We start from the raw sequence: 13226 nt of genomic DNA, 5'->3' as shown, positions 1-13226 counted from the left end.
CAAGTAGACGTGACCTGTATTTGTTTTGGTTGGGGTTGAGAAGGTTTGAAAATATTAAAGATTATGAAAATTATGTACCTGAAAGTACACAGTGTTTTATTTTTTAATGAGTAGAGGAAATTCTCTCCCTCTCTCTATATGTAAATATGTACATATGTCTGTGCTTTACAATTTTTGGTCAGATATGCACCTTATGCTTTACAAAATCAGACATATGGCATAGTCCTGTTGTATTAACTTCCATAAATATTCTGTTTTGTTATGTTGCTTCGTTGTTAACATCATTGTTGTATTATAGGAAAGATTTTGAAATATTTATACCAGCAAGTATATAGCATTTATTTCGTGGGTAAGACTGAACTTACCTGAATCTATTTGTTTTGATCTGATAACTTGTATATGTACTGCCATTGATGCGGATAATAAAATGACTAGAACTGAATACAGAGCCTAGTTACTTGCTTTTAATTGGTGCTGTGGGTATGGTAGATCCTCCAGGCTGGCAGAGTGAGTAGATGAACTGGAATATAAATACCTCAGCCAGTGCTGATTCCTAGCTTAAATATGTAAACATTTAGTCCTTCCATAGTTGTAATTTAAACCATAAATTCAATGAGATGGTTGTGAAATCATTAAATGTAAACTCTATATTTTTAATTTGATGAGTGAAAAGTAATGAGTACAGTCAATGAGGTTAAAAACACATGCATGTAGTTAGGAAATCAAACACAACTATTCAATACGTCGGTTAGAGGCAATGCATGCATCTGTAAATGAGCAGCTCAACTATTTAGAGTAGAGTTAAATAGCCCTCTCAGAGAGATCAGTGTCTACAGCTTGGGAGCTTGCACACTGCAGTCAGGAAGAAAAGAATTGGTTATTCCACTCCACAAAGGTGGAGCCACAATGGACGCTGGGAACTAATGCCCTATAAGCCTGACTAACTTGGTCTGCAAAGATATGGAGCGCATCATCGTGGATCTCATTAACAGAGACATTGGAAACCTCCAAACACTGGACCCTACCCAGTTTGGCTTTGTTAAGGGCAGATCATGCCTCCAAAACCTGGTGGACTTCTTTGAGACAGTTACCAAGGCTTTAGACGAGGGAAAGGTGGTCCACACAGCTTACCTAGACCTCACAAAGGCCTTCGACACCATTCCCCACTTAGGTATTATAGACAAGCTCACCAGCCTGAACATAAACCCCTACATCATGAGATGGGTTGTCAACTGGCTCACGGACAGAACCCACATGGTAAGAGTTGAGGGAGCTAGGTCTGACTCTAAACCGGTTATAAGTGGCGTTCCCCAGGGCTCAGTCCTAGGACCCCTCCTGTTCGGCATATACTTCTCAGAGGTACAGGCAACCACAGGAGGACTATGGCTGACCAAGTTCGCAGACAACTGCAAACTAGGGGCTATAATTGACTCTCCGGCTGACACAAACATCCCCCAAAGGGGTCTCACTGAGACAGATACCTAGTGTCAAAACTATGGCCTCAAGCTAAATGCCAAAAAGTGCATAGTCATCCCCTTTGGAAAAAACAAAGTACCCACAAACTACCACATAGGTGGTAGCCCCCTAAATACGGAAGACGTAATACGGGATCTGGGGACCCAAGTAGATAGTAACCTCTCCTTTGATAATCACATTGCCAGAGTGGTTAGAAAATCCTTCTATGTGGCCCACCTAATCACAAAAGGGTTTGCATCCAGATCAAAAGAGGTAATTGGGCCCCTCTATGCATCACTCATCAGACCCATCATAGAGTACGGTGCCCCATTTGGGATGTACCTTACAAGACACCTGCAACAACTGGAAAGACCACAGAAGTACCTCACCAAGAGGATCACTGGCCTCAAGCAGATGCCCTATGCAGCTTGACTGAAGAACATTCAGCTGTACTCTGTTGCATACCGCCTGCTCAGAGGTGATCTCTGCCTGACATACAAGGCCATGTCCAACCCAGAATTGATGGACATGCTCCACCTAAAGAAAACCATATCCCCTTGAGCCACACGCTCCTAGGATCTAAACCTCACCACAACACTAAATAGGACGTGCTGGAGGAATAGATTCCTGTCCCAGAGACTTCCCATGCTCTGGAACAAGATTCCAATCTACATTAGGCAGAGCTCCTCACTAACCCTCTTCAAGAGAAACCTTGACGAGTGGATGGGAAACAGAAAGTTTACCCCAGGGATCACTTCAATGGCTTTGCTGGACAGAGGCACAGTGAACTAATCTAAGGGGGCAGCAAAAGCCAACACATTCTGCCTAGGCTTATAAATGCCTTCGGACAGATAGCCTAGTACTTACCTATGAACATATGAACCTATGAATTGGGCAGAAATCTTAATATTCTAGTTATCAAATCCAAAGTCATTTCTGAATTGCAGTATAAAATGACTCATGAGATAGCTGGAGCAGTCTAGTGTAACACAGCTTAAGCTTGAGAAAAAGAAAACTCAGTTGGTATTACATTGAATACCTCTGTGGCCACTAACCACATTCAGATTCTGAGTGCCTGAAAAGTCCTGGTTTGAATTTGTAGCAAGTAAACTTGCTTAATTTGAGACTACCTCATATTTACTAATTTTATTCGTAACACTGAAAGTGCCATTTTGTGAGTGGAGAGCAAGTTAAGAAAACTTTAAGACAAAGTTGGGGGGAGAGAGAGGAAGAAGGAACCGTTAGAGTTTTATAAAAATCACAGACCATTTAATTAAAGGCTGTCCATTGGGAATGTGAAACCCAATAATGTAAGTCCCAGCACTTTCAAAATTAAATTGCAAATTTGAGAAAAAAGCAGCTTCTGAAACCAGTACACCTATAAAACATCTGCAGAGTAATTTTGCCCCCCCCCCATATTGGGAGTGTAGGTCCCCCACACCCCTACTACTTAACTCCAAGACCACTGTGTCTTAGAACAGATGGGATACTCTGAGATGCCACAGTCTGGGTATACATTCTACCAGGCTGGAAGTTCAAGAACTGTAGTTATGGTCCTTGGACTTAAAATGAGTACATTATCTGACCTAGAAAAAAACAGTAATAAGAAAGGTTCCAGATGTCTAACACACACATATTCCTCCCTACCCTCTACAAGTGTCAGTTACTAGTCTGGGAGTCCCATGTAAGTCACTATGTAGATTTGTTTTTGGCTTTTCATAATATGGAGCCCAAATCTTCAGGTTTTAAAAAATGTGAATTTTGTGGGCATAAAATTCCACCCCAAGAGAGAGCTGCTGTTTGTGATGTGTCTTGGTTCTAAACATTTAAAAGATGAACATGATGTCTGTAGATCCTTTGACAAATGGCACTTTAACTGATAAAAAAAACAAGTTAATTTTATAAGGCCTATTTCATAAAGAAAGTTGGAACCTAGTAGAAACTTTTTACCTCCCTGGGGTCTAAGGATGTAACTCTGGAATTCCCAAACTGAAGGACAGTAGTAAGGAGAGAGAGAAATCCAAAAAAAAAAGGAAGGATGATGCAGAGAATCCTGCAAACCTTAAAAGAGGCTACTGTAGTTCCACAAAAAGCCATCATTGAAAGTAATGTATTTGTGAGCAAGTCTGGTGTTTCTGAGTTGGTACTGAAAGTTGTAAATAATCATCCAGCAAGGACTGCCAGACAGGGACAGTCTTTACTCATTTTCTGAAGTGGAACTGCGCAGGTTTGTGCCATCGAGGCTTTCATCCACCAGGTCTGTCATGGCTTTCTGTAGTTCCTCTGTTACATTGACATTGCATACCTAAAGCTGATGAGGGCTGTACCACAGGTGCAAATGGAGGGTAACCATTTAAAATGTTGGGACCTGCTTGAGCAAGTCCTGAAACATGGGAACCGAATGGCTGATAGACTTGCATATACTAAATCTGAGATTCCCATCTTTCAGGGGTGTGGCGATCATGGAGTTGGTATATATAAGTCTGAGGTATGTGGAAGGGCGCACCTCCCTACAAAAAAGGAGTTTAAAGGAGAAGACCAAGCTTTGAGATTGACTCTTCCTGGGTTTTTGGTCTTTTTTTTTCCGGCTTGTCGGCACTTACTTTGAGTGCTAACATTTCAGTAGGGAGCCCAAATGGAGATGAGTATAGTGGATGTGTCAGTAATATTTAAAACAAAACCAATAACTGTCAAAGGAATACCAAAATCACAAGACAAAATGATATGTTTATTGAACACTTTCATTACTAAAGTAATAACTTCTTCAGAATGGGTGTGATCCTAGGTCCAGTAGTGCATGCAAAGCCATGAGGACTTCTTGAGGTGAGGCATCAGCAGGGGAGGCTAGATCTGTCTGGGCAAGAATGGAACAATGAGGATTACATTTGCTTTACACCAAAGAGCTTTCTTTAAGAATTTGGATATCAAGAGCACAGATAGGTAAGCATAAAGAATCCCAGAAGGCCATTGCTTGACAAGATCATCTCTCAGGAACTACCTTTCTTGAGGGGTCACGGCAGATTAGGTGCTGTATTTTGTGTTGGCTGGTGATACAAAAAAATAAATAAATAAGTAAATCACATGATGGATGGTCCCAGTGGGTGAAAATGACCTGAGCCACTGTTGTTCACAAGTCACTCATGATCCATCAGAATATTCCTGACCCATTCCACAAGGCAGTTGTATTTCTTAGGAATGTGCATTGCTTCCAGAAAATATTGTGAGCTCATCACCCATTGCCATTGTTTCCTGACATAAGGGATTTAACATGGAACTCCCCCTTGATTGTTGATGTACCATACCATCTTCATGTCAGTGTGAATGGAAATAATACCCAAAGGAGGATGTACCCTTGAAACTGCTGTAACATGAGGAGAACCACCCTTGTCTCTTAGATATTGATGTAAAGGTTTGCCTTACTGAATTTCCATGCGTCTTAGAATATTCTCCCTTGAAAATACCCCCACCTCCAAGGGGAGATGCAAAGGATCTCCCCTCATGAACAAGGGAAGACGAAATCCACATTGTTAGATGATCCTTGCAACTGTTAGAATGATTACAGAAGAAAATTATGCATAATTTGAGACCCTTTAACTTGTAGTAACTATTGTAACACTCTCATGTGATAACAAGGAGACTGGGCCATAAGAATACAAGACACCAGTAGGCCTTGAGCTTGGAGAAATAGGCAGGAGGTCTGTTACACTGAGGAAAGATTTGGAACCCTCCCTGGGTGAAGAGGGACTATGCAGTGAAGTGTATCCAGGTGGCAACCTATGAAGTGAATGGCTTGGCTGGGCTGCAGCAATGACTTATTTCTGTTGATTGATATTCCCAAGGATAAACAAAGTTGCAGGAAGTAGTCCCTGGATTTTATCTAGGATCCCACTGCTGTGGCTGTTAGGAGCCAGTCATCCAAATAGGGAAACAATCTGGTCTCGTGGAGCCTCAGATGATCTGTCTGTACTATCTTGCAGTTGGTTTCTCCCAGGGGACTGTGGGGAGACCAAATGGCAGGGGTCTAAACTTGTAATGGTTGGCCCCTATACAGAAGTCAAGGAATCTCTTGGATGCTTTGGCAATCTTGATGTGGTGATAAGCATCCTGCAGGTCTACAGGGCACATCCAGTCATTTGCCTGAAGACATGCCAGAATCAACTGCACTATGACCATTCTGAACAGGGTCATTTTTACAAAGTAACTGAGGTGACTTAAGTCAAAGATTGGTCTGAGATCCTTGTTCTTTTACAGAACCAAAAAAGTGTTTTGAATAGTGGGAGACCTCCTGGATGTCTCTCTTTTGAAGTAAGGCTAAAGCTTCATTTTTGGACACTTTTAACTGATGGGATGGTATGTCTGGAAGAGAACAAGGGGATAGTGGAGGTTGCTGGGAAATAGATATGTAATAGCCTCTGGATAGTATCCCTTGTATCTAGGAGTCCATGTGATGACCAGTTTTGCTTCTCCCTCCAAGAAAAACAGTAATACACTCCAGACCATCTCTATAACAGCATCTGCCATTTCATTACAAACTCCCATCCCTCTCTGTGAGCATTAGTGTATTTTCCTAGAAAAAGCGGAATGGCTACCCGTAAAACAAAGATCTAATCTATTTTTGGATATCAACTCTCCAAACTACTCCATCTACCCACATTTATTCCCATTGCAGCCAGACTTTATGAAAGAATCTCCTAATACAACCTGAGACACAACTCACTAGCCACTCCAACTCTCATTTCCCCAAAGACCAGACCAAACTCTACAGCACTACACATGCTTTCTCCTCTCAAGCACCTGCTCTATGGCAAGCTCTTCTCATCCACATTAAGGAACTCGACATTTAGTCCATATTCAGAATGCACCTCAAAAAAACATTTCTTCATCTAAGACAAGTGCTTCTGCTTCAACCTAGGACATGCCACTTAACCTGTCTCCTTTTTGAGCCTGTTCTCTCTCAAGATTCACTGAAGACTGACTAATGTGTATATTGTACATTACACTCTGCTTGATTGTATATTGCATTGTGCTTGTTCGCTAGAAAAAAAAAAATATATATATATATATATATATATATATATATATATATATATATATATATACAGTTTTTCTTTGTAATTAGTTTAAACTACTTGTGTTATTGCTTACATTTCTGTATTTTTTTCTGTAAAATCTTTTATATTTTACCCAGGCTGAGCCTGAAGTCGGTCAATGTTGCTCAGTGCACTACTCTGGAAAACAAATATAAATAAATTAAGTAAATAAATGGCCATGCACATAGGGGAATAGAGGGATTGACAAACCTCCGTCTGCATCCCAAGGTGAGCAGTTGGGGTATCCCTTCAGGGTTGAGTCTGCTGCCAGTCAGAAAAAAGCCCAGGCTATCCCTGTAGACCTTCATGACCTTTGGGTCTGTGCCATCTCTGCCTCAGCTGCCCCTATCAGAAGTGGAATCAAAGAATCGATGCCTTGATTTTTGGAAATGTAAGGATTTTGGTCCCCCTTTGATTCTGATTCTAAGGTCTTTGGGGGTTCTCAAATCCTATTCCAACAGCAGAGAGCATTTTATCATCCTGCTCATATGTCTGCATTTATTTTTTGACCACTTGACCAAATAAGTAGGCTACATCCTTTGGGTCATTGGTAAAGTATGCTTTGAAATTGTCCACAAAATCACATCATTGGAGCCAGACAAGGCATTTCATATAGTTGCCAGACCCTGACACACATGCTGCTCCATTGACTGCACTGTACATGAGCTGCATGAAGAAATTAATCATGTGGTGATTTTCACATAGTATTTAAAGTGGGTTCTAGCGGTTTCCATGTATCCTATGTGTGGGGGTATTTTCAGAGATTATAATCCTTGTTTGGATACATCCCTCTCAATTCTGTTCATGTTGTTGCTTAAGTCTGGGCTCTGATTGCAAAAGTGCCAGAAACATGCGCCCATGTCCTTAACATGTCCATTGTCTGAGACTCCCTGTTGGGTTAATAGACTGTAGCAGTATCTTTGACCATCAATGGAAGTAGTTGGTGTTGGGATAGTACCCACAATCCTTCAATGATCTAAACATTGAAGACTAGTCTGCAGCATGCTGCGTTACTAATACTACCATATCAGAATAATAATTTGGGGCAGTGTAGAGAGGAGAGAAGTCTCCATCCTGTTACAGTGTTGAGATGATTAGAAGTACCCATATGTTTACTGATTGTTCCTAATGCTAAGCTCTTTAAGTATTGAACTTAATGATAACATTTCAAGTGAGAAAATTAGCCTGTCTTTGAAGGGCAAACTGATCATTTTAACAGCAACCTGGGTACATATTTGCAAGGTAAAGCTAAATATATATTAGTAGTATATAGCTATGTTTTCGATTAAGCAGCCATTTGTTTGAATACTTTGCACTTTTTAAAGTAAAAACTATATATGCAAACAGATTAGGTCATAGAACGTATATGTGTAGAATTGTAGGTTAGAGGTGATAGAAGAAACCATGAGTTTGAACAGTTTACTTTATGCACTTTTATAATGTAAAGCAGTTAGTTTGATAGCAGGCACATATCAGGATTTTTTTTATGTAGTTTATGTTTTTAACCAGGTAAGTGAACTGGATTTCCTCACCCTTTTAAAACATGAAACAGTCCACAATGGAAAGCACTACTACGCATAATAAACTAAAAATATCAACACAGGTAGAAAAACTTAGAAGATATGCAGATAATAGAAAGGAAAATTACAAATTAAGCAATTTATTGATGATCCAAAAACGTTTTATAGAGAATTGGGAAACAAGACAAGGAATCAAAACACCACCAAAAAAGAAGAAATACAAACATTTTGGAGAAATATCTATGAAGATCCTGTGGAACATAAAGATGCTAAATGAATAGAAGAAGTAAAAGAAAGAATAAGACATTCAAATGTAGAGGATATGCAATGGGATGAAGCAATGGCCAGAGAGATTGAAACAAAGTTAAGAAAAGCCTCTAATTGGAAGACTACAGGTCCAGATGCAGTATCTAACTTCTGTTTAAAAGTATTAGCATCTTTACATGAAGATTTTGCCAAAAGAACTATTTATATGCACACCCTAAACAGACACCAGCATGGCTAACAACAGGAAAAACAATACTCCTACTTAACAGATAACCTGCAAGCTATCCTAAAAACTATAGACCAATAACTTGCCTTCTGACAACATATAAACTGTACATTGGAATTGATGCCGACAGAGTTTATAGTCATTTAGAAGAAAACTCAATCATGGTAATAGAACAAAAGGCTAATAAAAGAACATTGTATGGAACAAAGGATCATTTGATGTTAAAGTCATAATGGAGAACTGTAAAAAGGGAAATAATATAAGTATGGCATGGATAGATTATAAAAAAAGCATTTGACAGTATCCCACATTCATAAATGAGTGCTTAAAATGTATAAGATACACCCTACATTAATCAATTACATTACAAAGACCATGAAACAGTGGCAAACCACTCAGCAGTTAAGCCATGATAAAGGGCAAATTATTATTCCAGGGATAAAAATTCAAAAGGGAATATTCCAAGATGACTCTCATTCACCGCTGCTCTTTTGTCTTGCTTTATCCCATTAAGCTGTCCACTTAACAGATTAGGTCACTGCTATAATTTGACTCCCAGAAAACAACAAGTGTAAAGACTTCTCATCTTCTTTTTGTGATGTTTTAAAACAGTATAATTCATCATATGAGGCACTGAAAGCACAACTGCAAATTGGCAAAACTTTTTCAGATATAAGAACGTCATTTGGTCTTGACAAAAGAGCAAAAGCAACCCTTAAAGCAGGAAAGCTGCAGCAGCAAGAAAACATCAATTTGGGAGAGGAATGCAATATAAAACAACTTGAGTAAGAGGGAGTCTATAAATATTTGGGAATTAATGAAGGATCAACAGTAAAACATGAGCAAATGCGAATAAAACTCAGTAAGGAATATTTTAGAAGGCTTAAATTAATACTAAAAACAACATTGACATCTAGTAGCAAAGTTCAAGCTATAAACCAGTTTGCTCTTCCTGTCCTAACTTACAGTTTTGGAGTTATTGACTAGCCCCAAAATGTGTTGTATAATTTAAACAGGAAAACAAAAAGGATGCTTCATGCTCATCAAATGATTTATAAAAATCAGTGCATACCAAGAGTATATATTCCCCGTACTGAAGGAGGCATGGACCTCCTCGAAACTGATTATATGCGTACGTCTGCAATAGTGGGACTGCATACATATCTGCTGACCTCACAAGACCCAAACATAGTGAAAGTTTTGAAACGTGAGAAGAATAAGTCTGATGACTTTCCTGCTTAGTTTAGCAGAAGCATATCGGCATCGAGCACAAATGGAAATCAAACCAGAAGTAGATAAAAATCAGGTAGCAACTGAATGTGCCAAAAAACAAAAGAAAGAATATATGGTGAAGGATCAGATGAGAAGGCAAGAAATATGGAAAATACATAAATATAGTTGCATGTTTTGGAAACTCTTGGTTCAACCTCATGTCGATCAGGAGCGAACGCAGGAATGGTTAAGGAGAGGTGAATTTAAACCAAAAGACAAAATGTTAATATTGGCGGCTTAAGATAGTGGACTACATACAGGCTGGTTTACAAAATCCATTGAACGTGTGGGAGAAACAGACAAATGTAGGTTTTGTAAAACCAAATTGGAAACAGTTGCACACCTTGTTGCTGGTTGTGACATACTAATGGCGGAAGGACTGTATACTGAAAGGCACAATAATGTGGCAAGACTGTTGCACTGGGGATTGTGCAAGCATTATGGGATTGAAGTGGCTGAAAAACACTGGAAACATGAGCCACAAAGCATCAAAGAAAACGATGAAGTCTACATTACATGGGATCACCCATTACCAACAGTTCAAACGATAGATGCTAGAAAACCAGATATAGTGGTCCATGAAAAGAAGACAAAAGTGGCATTGATCATTGAAATTGACACACCCACTGACTATAGTGTCTTGCATACAGAGAGACACAGAGTCATAAAATATCAAGATTTGCAGGCAGAAATGAGAGCAGTGTGGAAGAAAGATACCCAGATAGTTCCAGTAGTAGTAGGAGCAACGGGTCTTATAAAAAAGAATTTGCAGTCATACTTAGATATGTTACCGATACATGTAAATCCGTACAAATTGCAGAAGAAGTCATTACTGGGCACATTGCAGGTGCTGCGAAGAAACAGAAAGACTGAAACAATACTAACTTCATGAACTTTAATTATACTTTGACTTAGGAATGGGGTCCATTCCCATCATGGTATTAGAAACCCAGAAAACTTGGAGAAGTTAAGAAAGAAAGTATGAATGCTATGTTACATATTTAGGTGAGACATTACACTGTGGATCCATCTGCTTGACTTAGTGGTAGCTTGGCTGGATGTAAAAGATCCCACAGCACCCAGCAAAAAGAGAAGGGGAAGTTCCCTGATGCTCTGGCCAGATTTCTCCTAGTAGTAGAAATATCACCTCAGGTCTCCACAGAAAAAGAGTCCACTAGCCAAGTAAGGCTAACCAAGTCAAGAAAGGGTGGGTGAGTGGTTAAGTAGGTAGATAATTAAACAGATAAATGGATGGACAAAGACAGGGCAAACGAATGGCAAAAATGGCTCAAATATAGGAAGGAGACGATATACTGTACTGTACACACCACTTGTGCTACTGCCCTGTCTTGTTGATCATTTTGTTCAAATGGTTGGATATTCATTTGATCATTTTCCATGAATGAATGACCAATTTAACCTATAATATAAGAAATGACCCTCAGAAAGTATACATAGGTTTGGCCACTTTTAAATAAAAGAAAAGGCAGTGTTACTATTAAGACGGTAGAACTTTGGAGGTAAGGTTGTGAAGTATCAGGGGTTATTATACTTAGAGATGGTGAGGTGTGCAGGGGTGCAAGGAGGTTGTTAATTAGTTAAATATAACAGTAAGTTGTCATGGTCAGTTTTTCTCTATTTTCTGGTTTGCTGACTTCCTGAGTATTATTGTATGTACAGCCTGTACAGTGTTTTGTTAAATGTTAGTTGAAAAAAATATAAAAAATATCTCACCACAGTCCATTTATGGGTTCTCATGTATTCATATATGTCCATTTGTAAACAGTAGTGATAACAGTGCAAGGCCTAAACTGACTTCTAGTAGAAGTACTATAAAACAGACATGCCAAGCAGATGTTTGGTAGTAAATATGACATGAGTGGTGGCCTACCTTTTTCTGTGCCATTCAGATGTGTAGTGTAATGCACACTGCCTGAGAGTCTGCTTACACCAAAGTTTTCACCCTGCTTCACTCTTCTTGTGTGACCTAAACTAATATCTTACAGTATGCTATTGAAGTTCTTTTATCCACAAGAAAACATGAGCCAATAAATTTATTGTGAATGATCATGTGTATATATTGTTAGATATTTTATGAATTACTTGTGTACAAAAATCAAGCATCCTGTTCATGCAACAGTCTTTAGGATAACATTACATAGTTTATAATAGCTGAAGTCTGTTGCAGCAGTGGTGATTTACCAAAAAGCATGTTCTGATATTCATGACGTAAGCGAAGGGTTATTATTTAATGCAGTGAAAATGAAGCAAACCATGACATTTTCTGAGATATTCATGTTATCTTGCCTCTTTTTTTTTTTCTTCTTCTCTAGTATCCATTTGAATACGGACTGATGGCAGCACTTGTTCTTTCCTGCTTGGTGTCTCTCAGCAGACTGTATACTGGAATGCATACAGTGCTAGTAAGTATATGTTCTTTTTTATTTGTATTTTCAAGTGTAAAGAAAAATTACTAGGGATTTATTCTTGGAACGTCTGGCTCAACTATGGAACCACCTATGGAGTTTGTGGATCACCATGGTGGGAGTTTGTGGATTTCTTAAGAATGTCTTCACATCTAATACCAGAAAGAAGAAAATGAATGAAGAAACATGATTGGTGATTAATGCTTTTGAGAGTAAACTGTATGCATATTATCGTATTTTAGATTAAGTTCATTGCTACAGACGGGTGGAAAAAATGCATTAGAATGTCAAGTAGCTTGCCCCTCAGTTCCTGGACAACACTAATGAAGTCAGATGTCATATGAAATATGGCAATTCCACAGTATTGATTGGCTGCTCCACATTCTTAGGGGGAAGGCTGTTGCTTTATCATTTTGGGTTTAATGTGGATCAGAAAAAGATTGCCTCGCAGAGCAGTGTTTCATAGGATACATTATTAAATGAATGTACTGCAGCTGCAAACCAAGCAACAAAGATGATAATATCCTACTTATTAGCACATAAAATCTTAATGCTTATAGACTGAACAGTTGAGACAAACACTGATTTACAGCCAGTGACTGACCACAAACTGTTATGAAAAATTCTTGCTGCAAATTGAGCCATTGCAATTTCGATTATGTGCTTATACTCTGGATCCATGCTCCTTGTAGCTAGCACAGTACAAAAATAAATAAAATAAAAATGTTGCAAAATATGTAGGGCACTGGTTCTTTTGATTGTCTAAGATGTAGCTCTCACTAGTTTAGTATCTGACTGCACCATGAGTGTGGTATAGCCAATTTCCCTCAAAACAGAACCACAGTGCAGTCAAATGTTCACTACATTGGTTCCTGTGGATTTCATTGTTTCCTTTACATCACTATTACACATTTTGTCTCCCCAGTATCATAGTTCCCCTAATTGCATTTGGCATACATTGGCTGTCCTT

The 13226-nt window shown here is 38.9% G+C and overlaps 1 protein-coding gene across 1 annotated transcript in view; it reads left to right on the top strand.

Annotated features, from left to right (window-relative positions):
• SGPP2 (sphingosine-1-phosphate phosphatase 2) overlaps nucleotides 1–13226 on the top strand; it is a 1416879-nt gene that overhangs the window by 816947 nt on the left and 586706 nt on the right. The window contains exon 4 of the mRNA XM_044070367.1: nucleotides 12164–12253. Within this exon, the coding sequence (XP_043926302.1) occupies nucleotides 12164–12253 (90 nt within the window). The remainder of the gene's footprint in view (nucleotides 1–12163; nucleotides 12254–13226) is intronic.

Source organism: Protopterus annectens, chromosome 4.part1, assembly GCF_019279795.1.
Source record: "Protopterus annectens isolate FY-2018-M chromosome 4.part1, PAN1.0, whole genome shotgun sequence".
Lineage (NCBI taxonomy): Eukaryota > Metazoa > Chordata > Ceratodontiformes > Protopteridae > Protopterus > Protopterus annectens.
The sequence above is the reverse complement of the archived record's forward strand: the minus strand, read 5'-3'. Positions and strand labels throughout refer to the sequence as shown.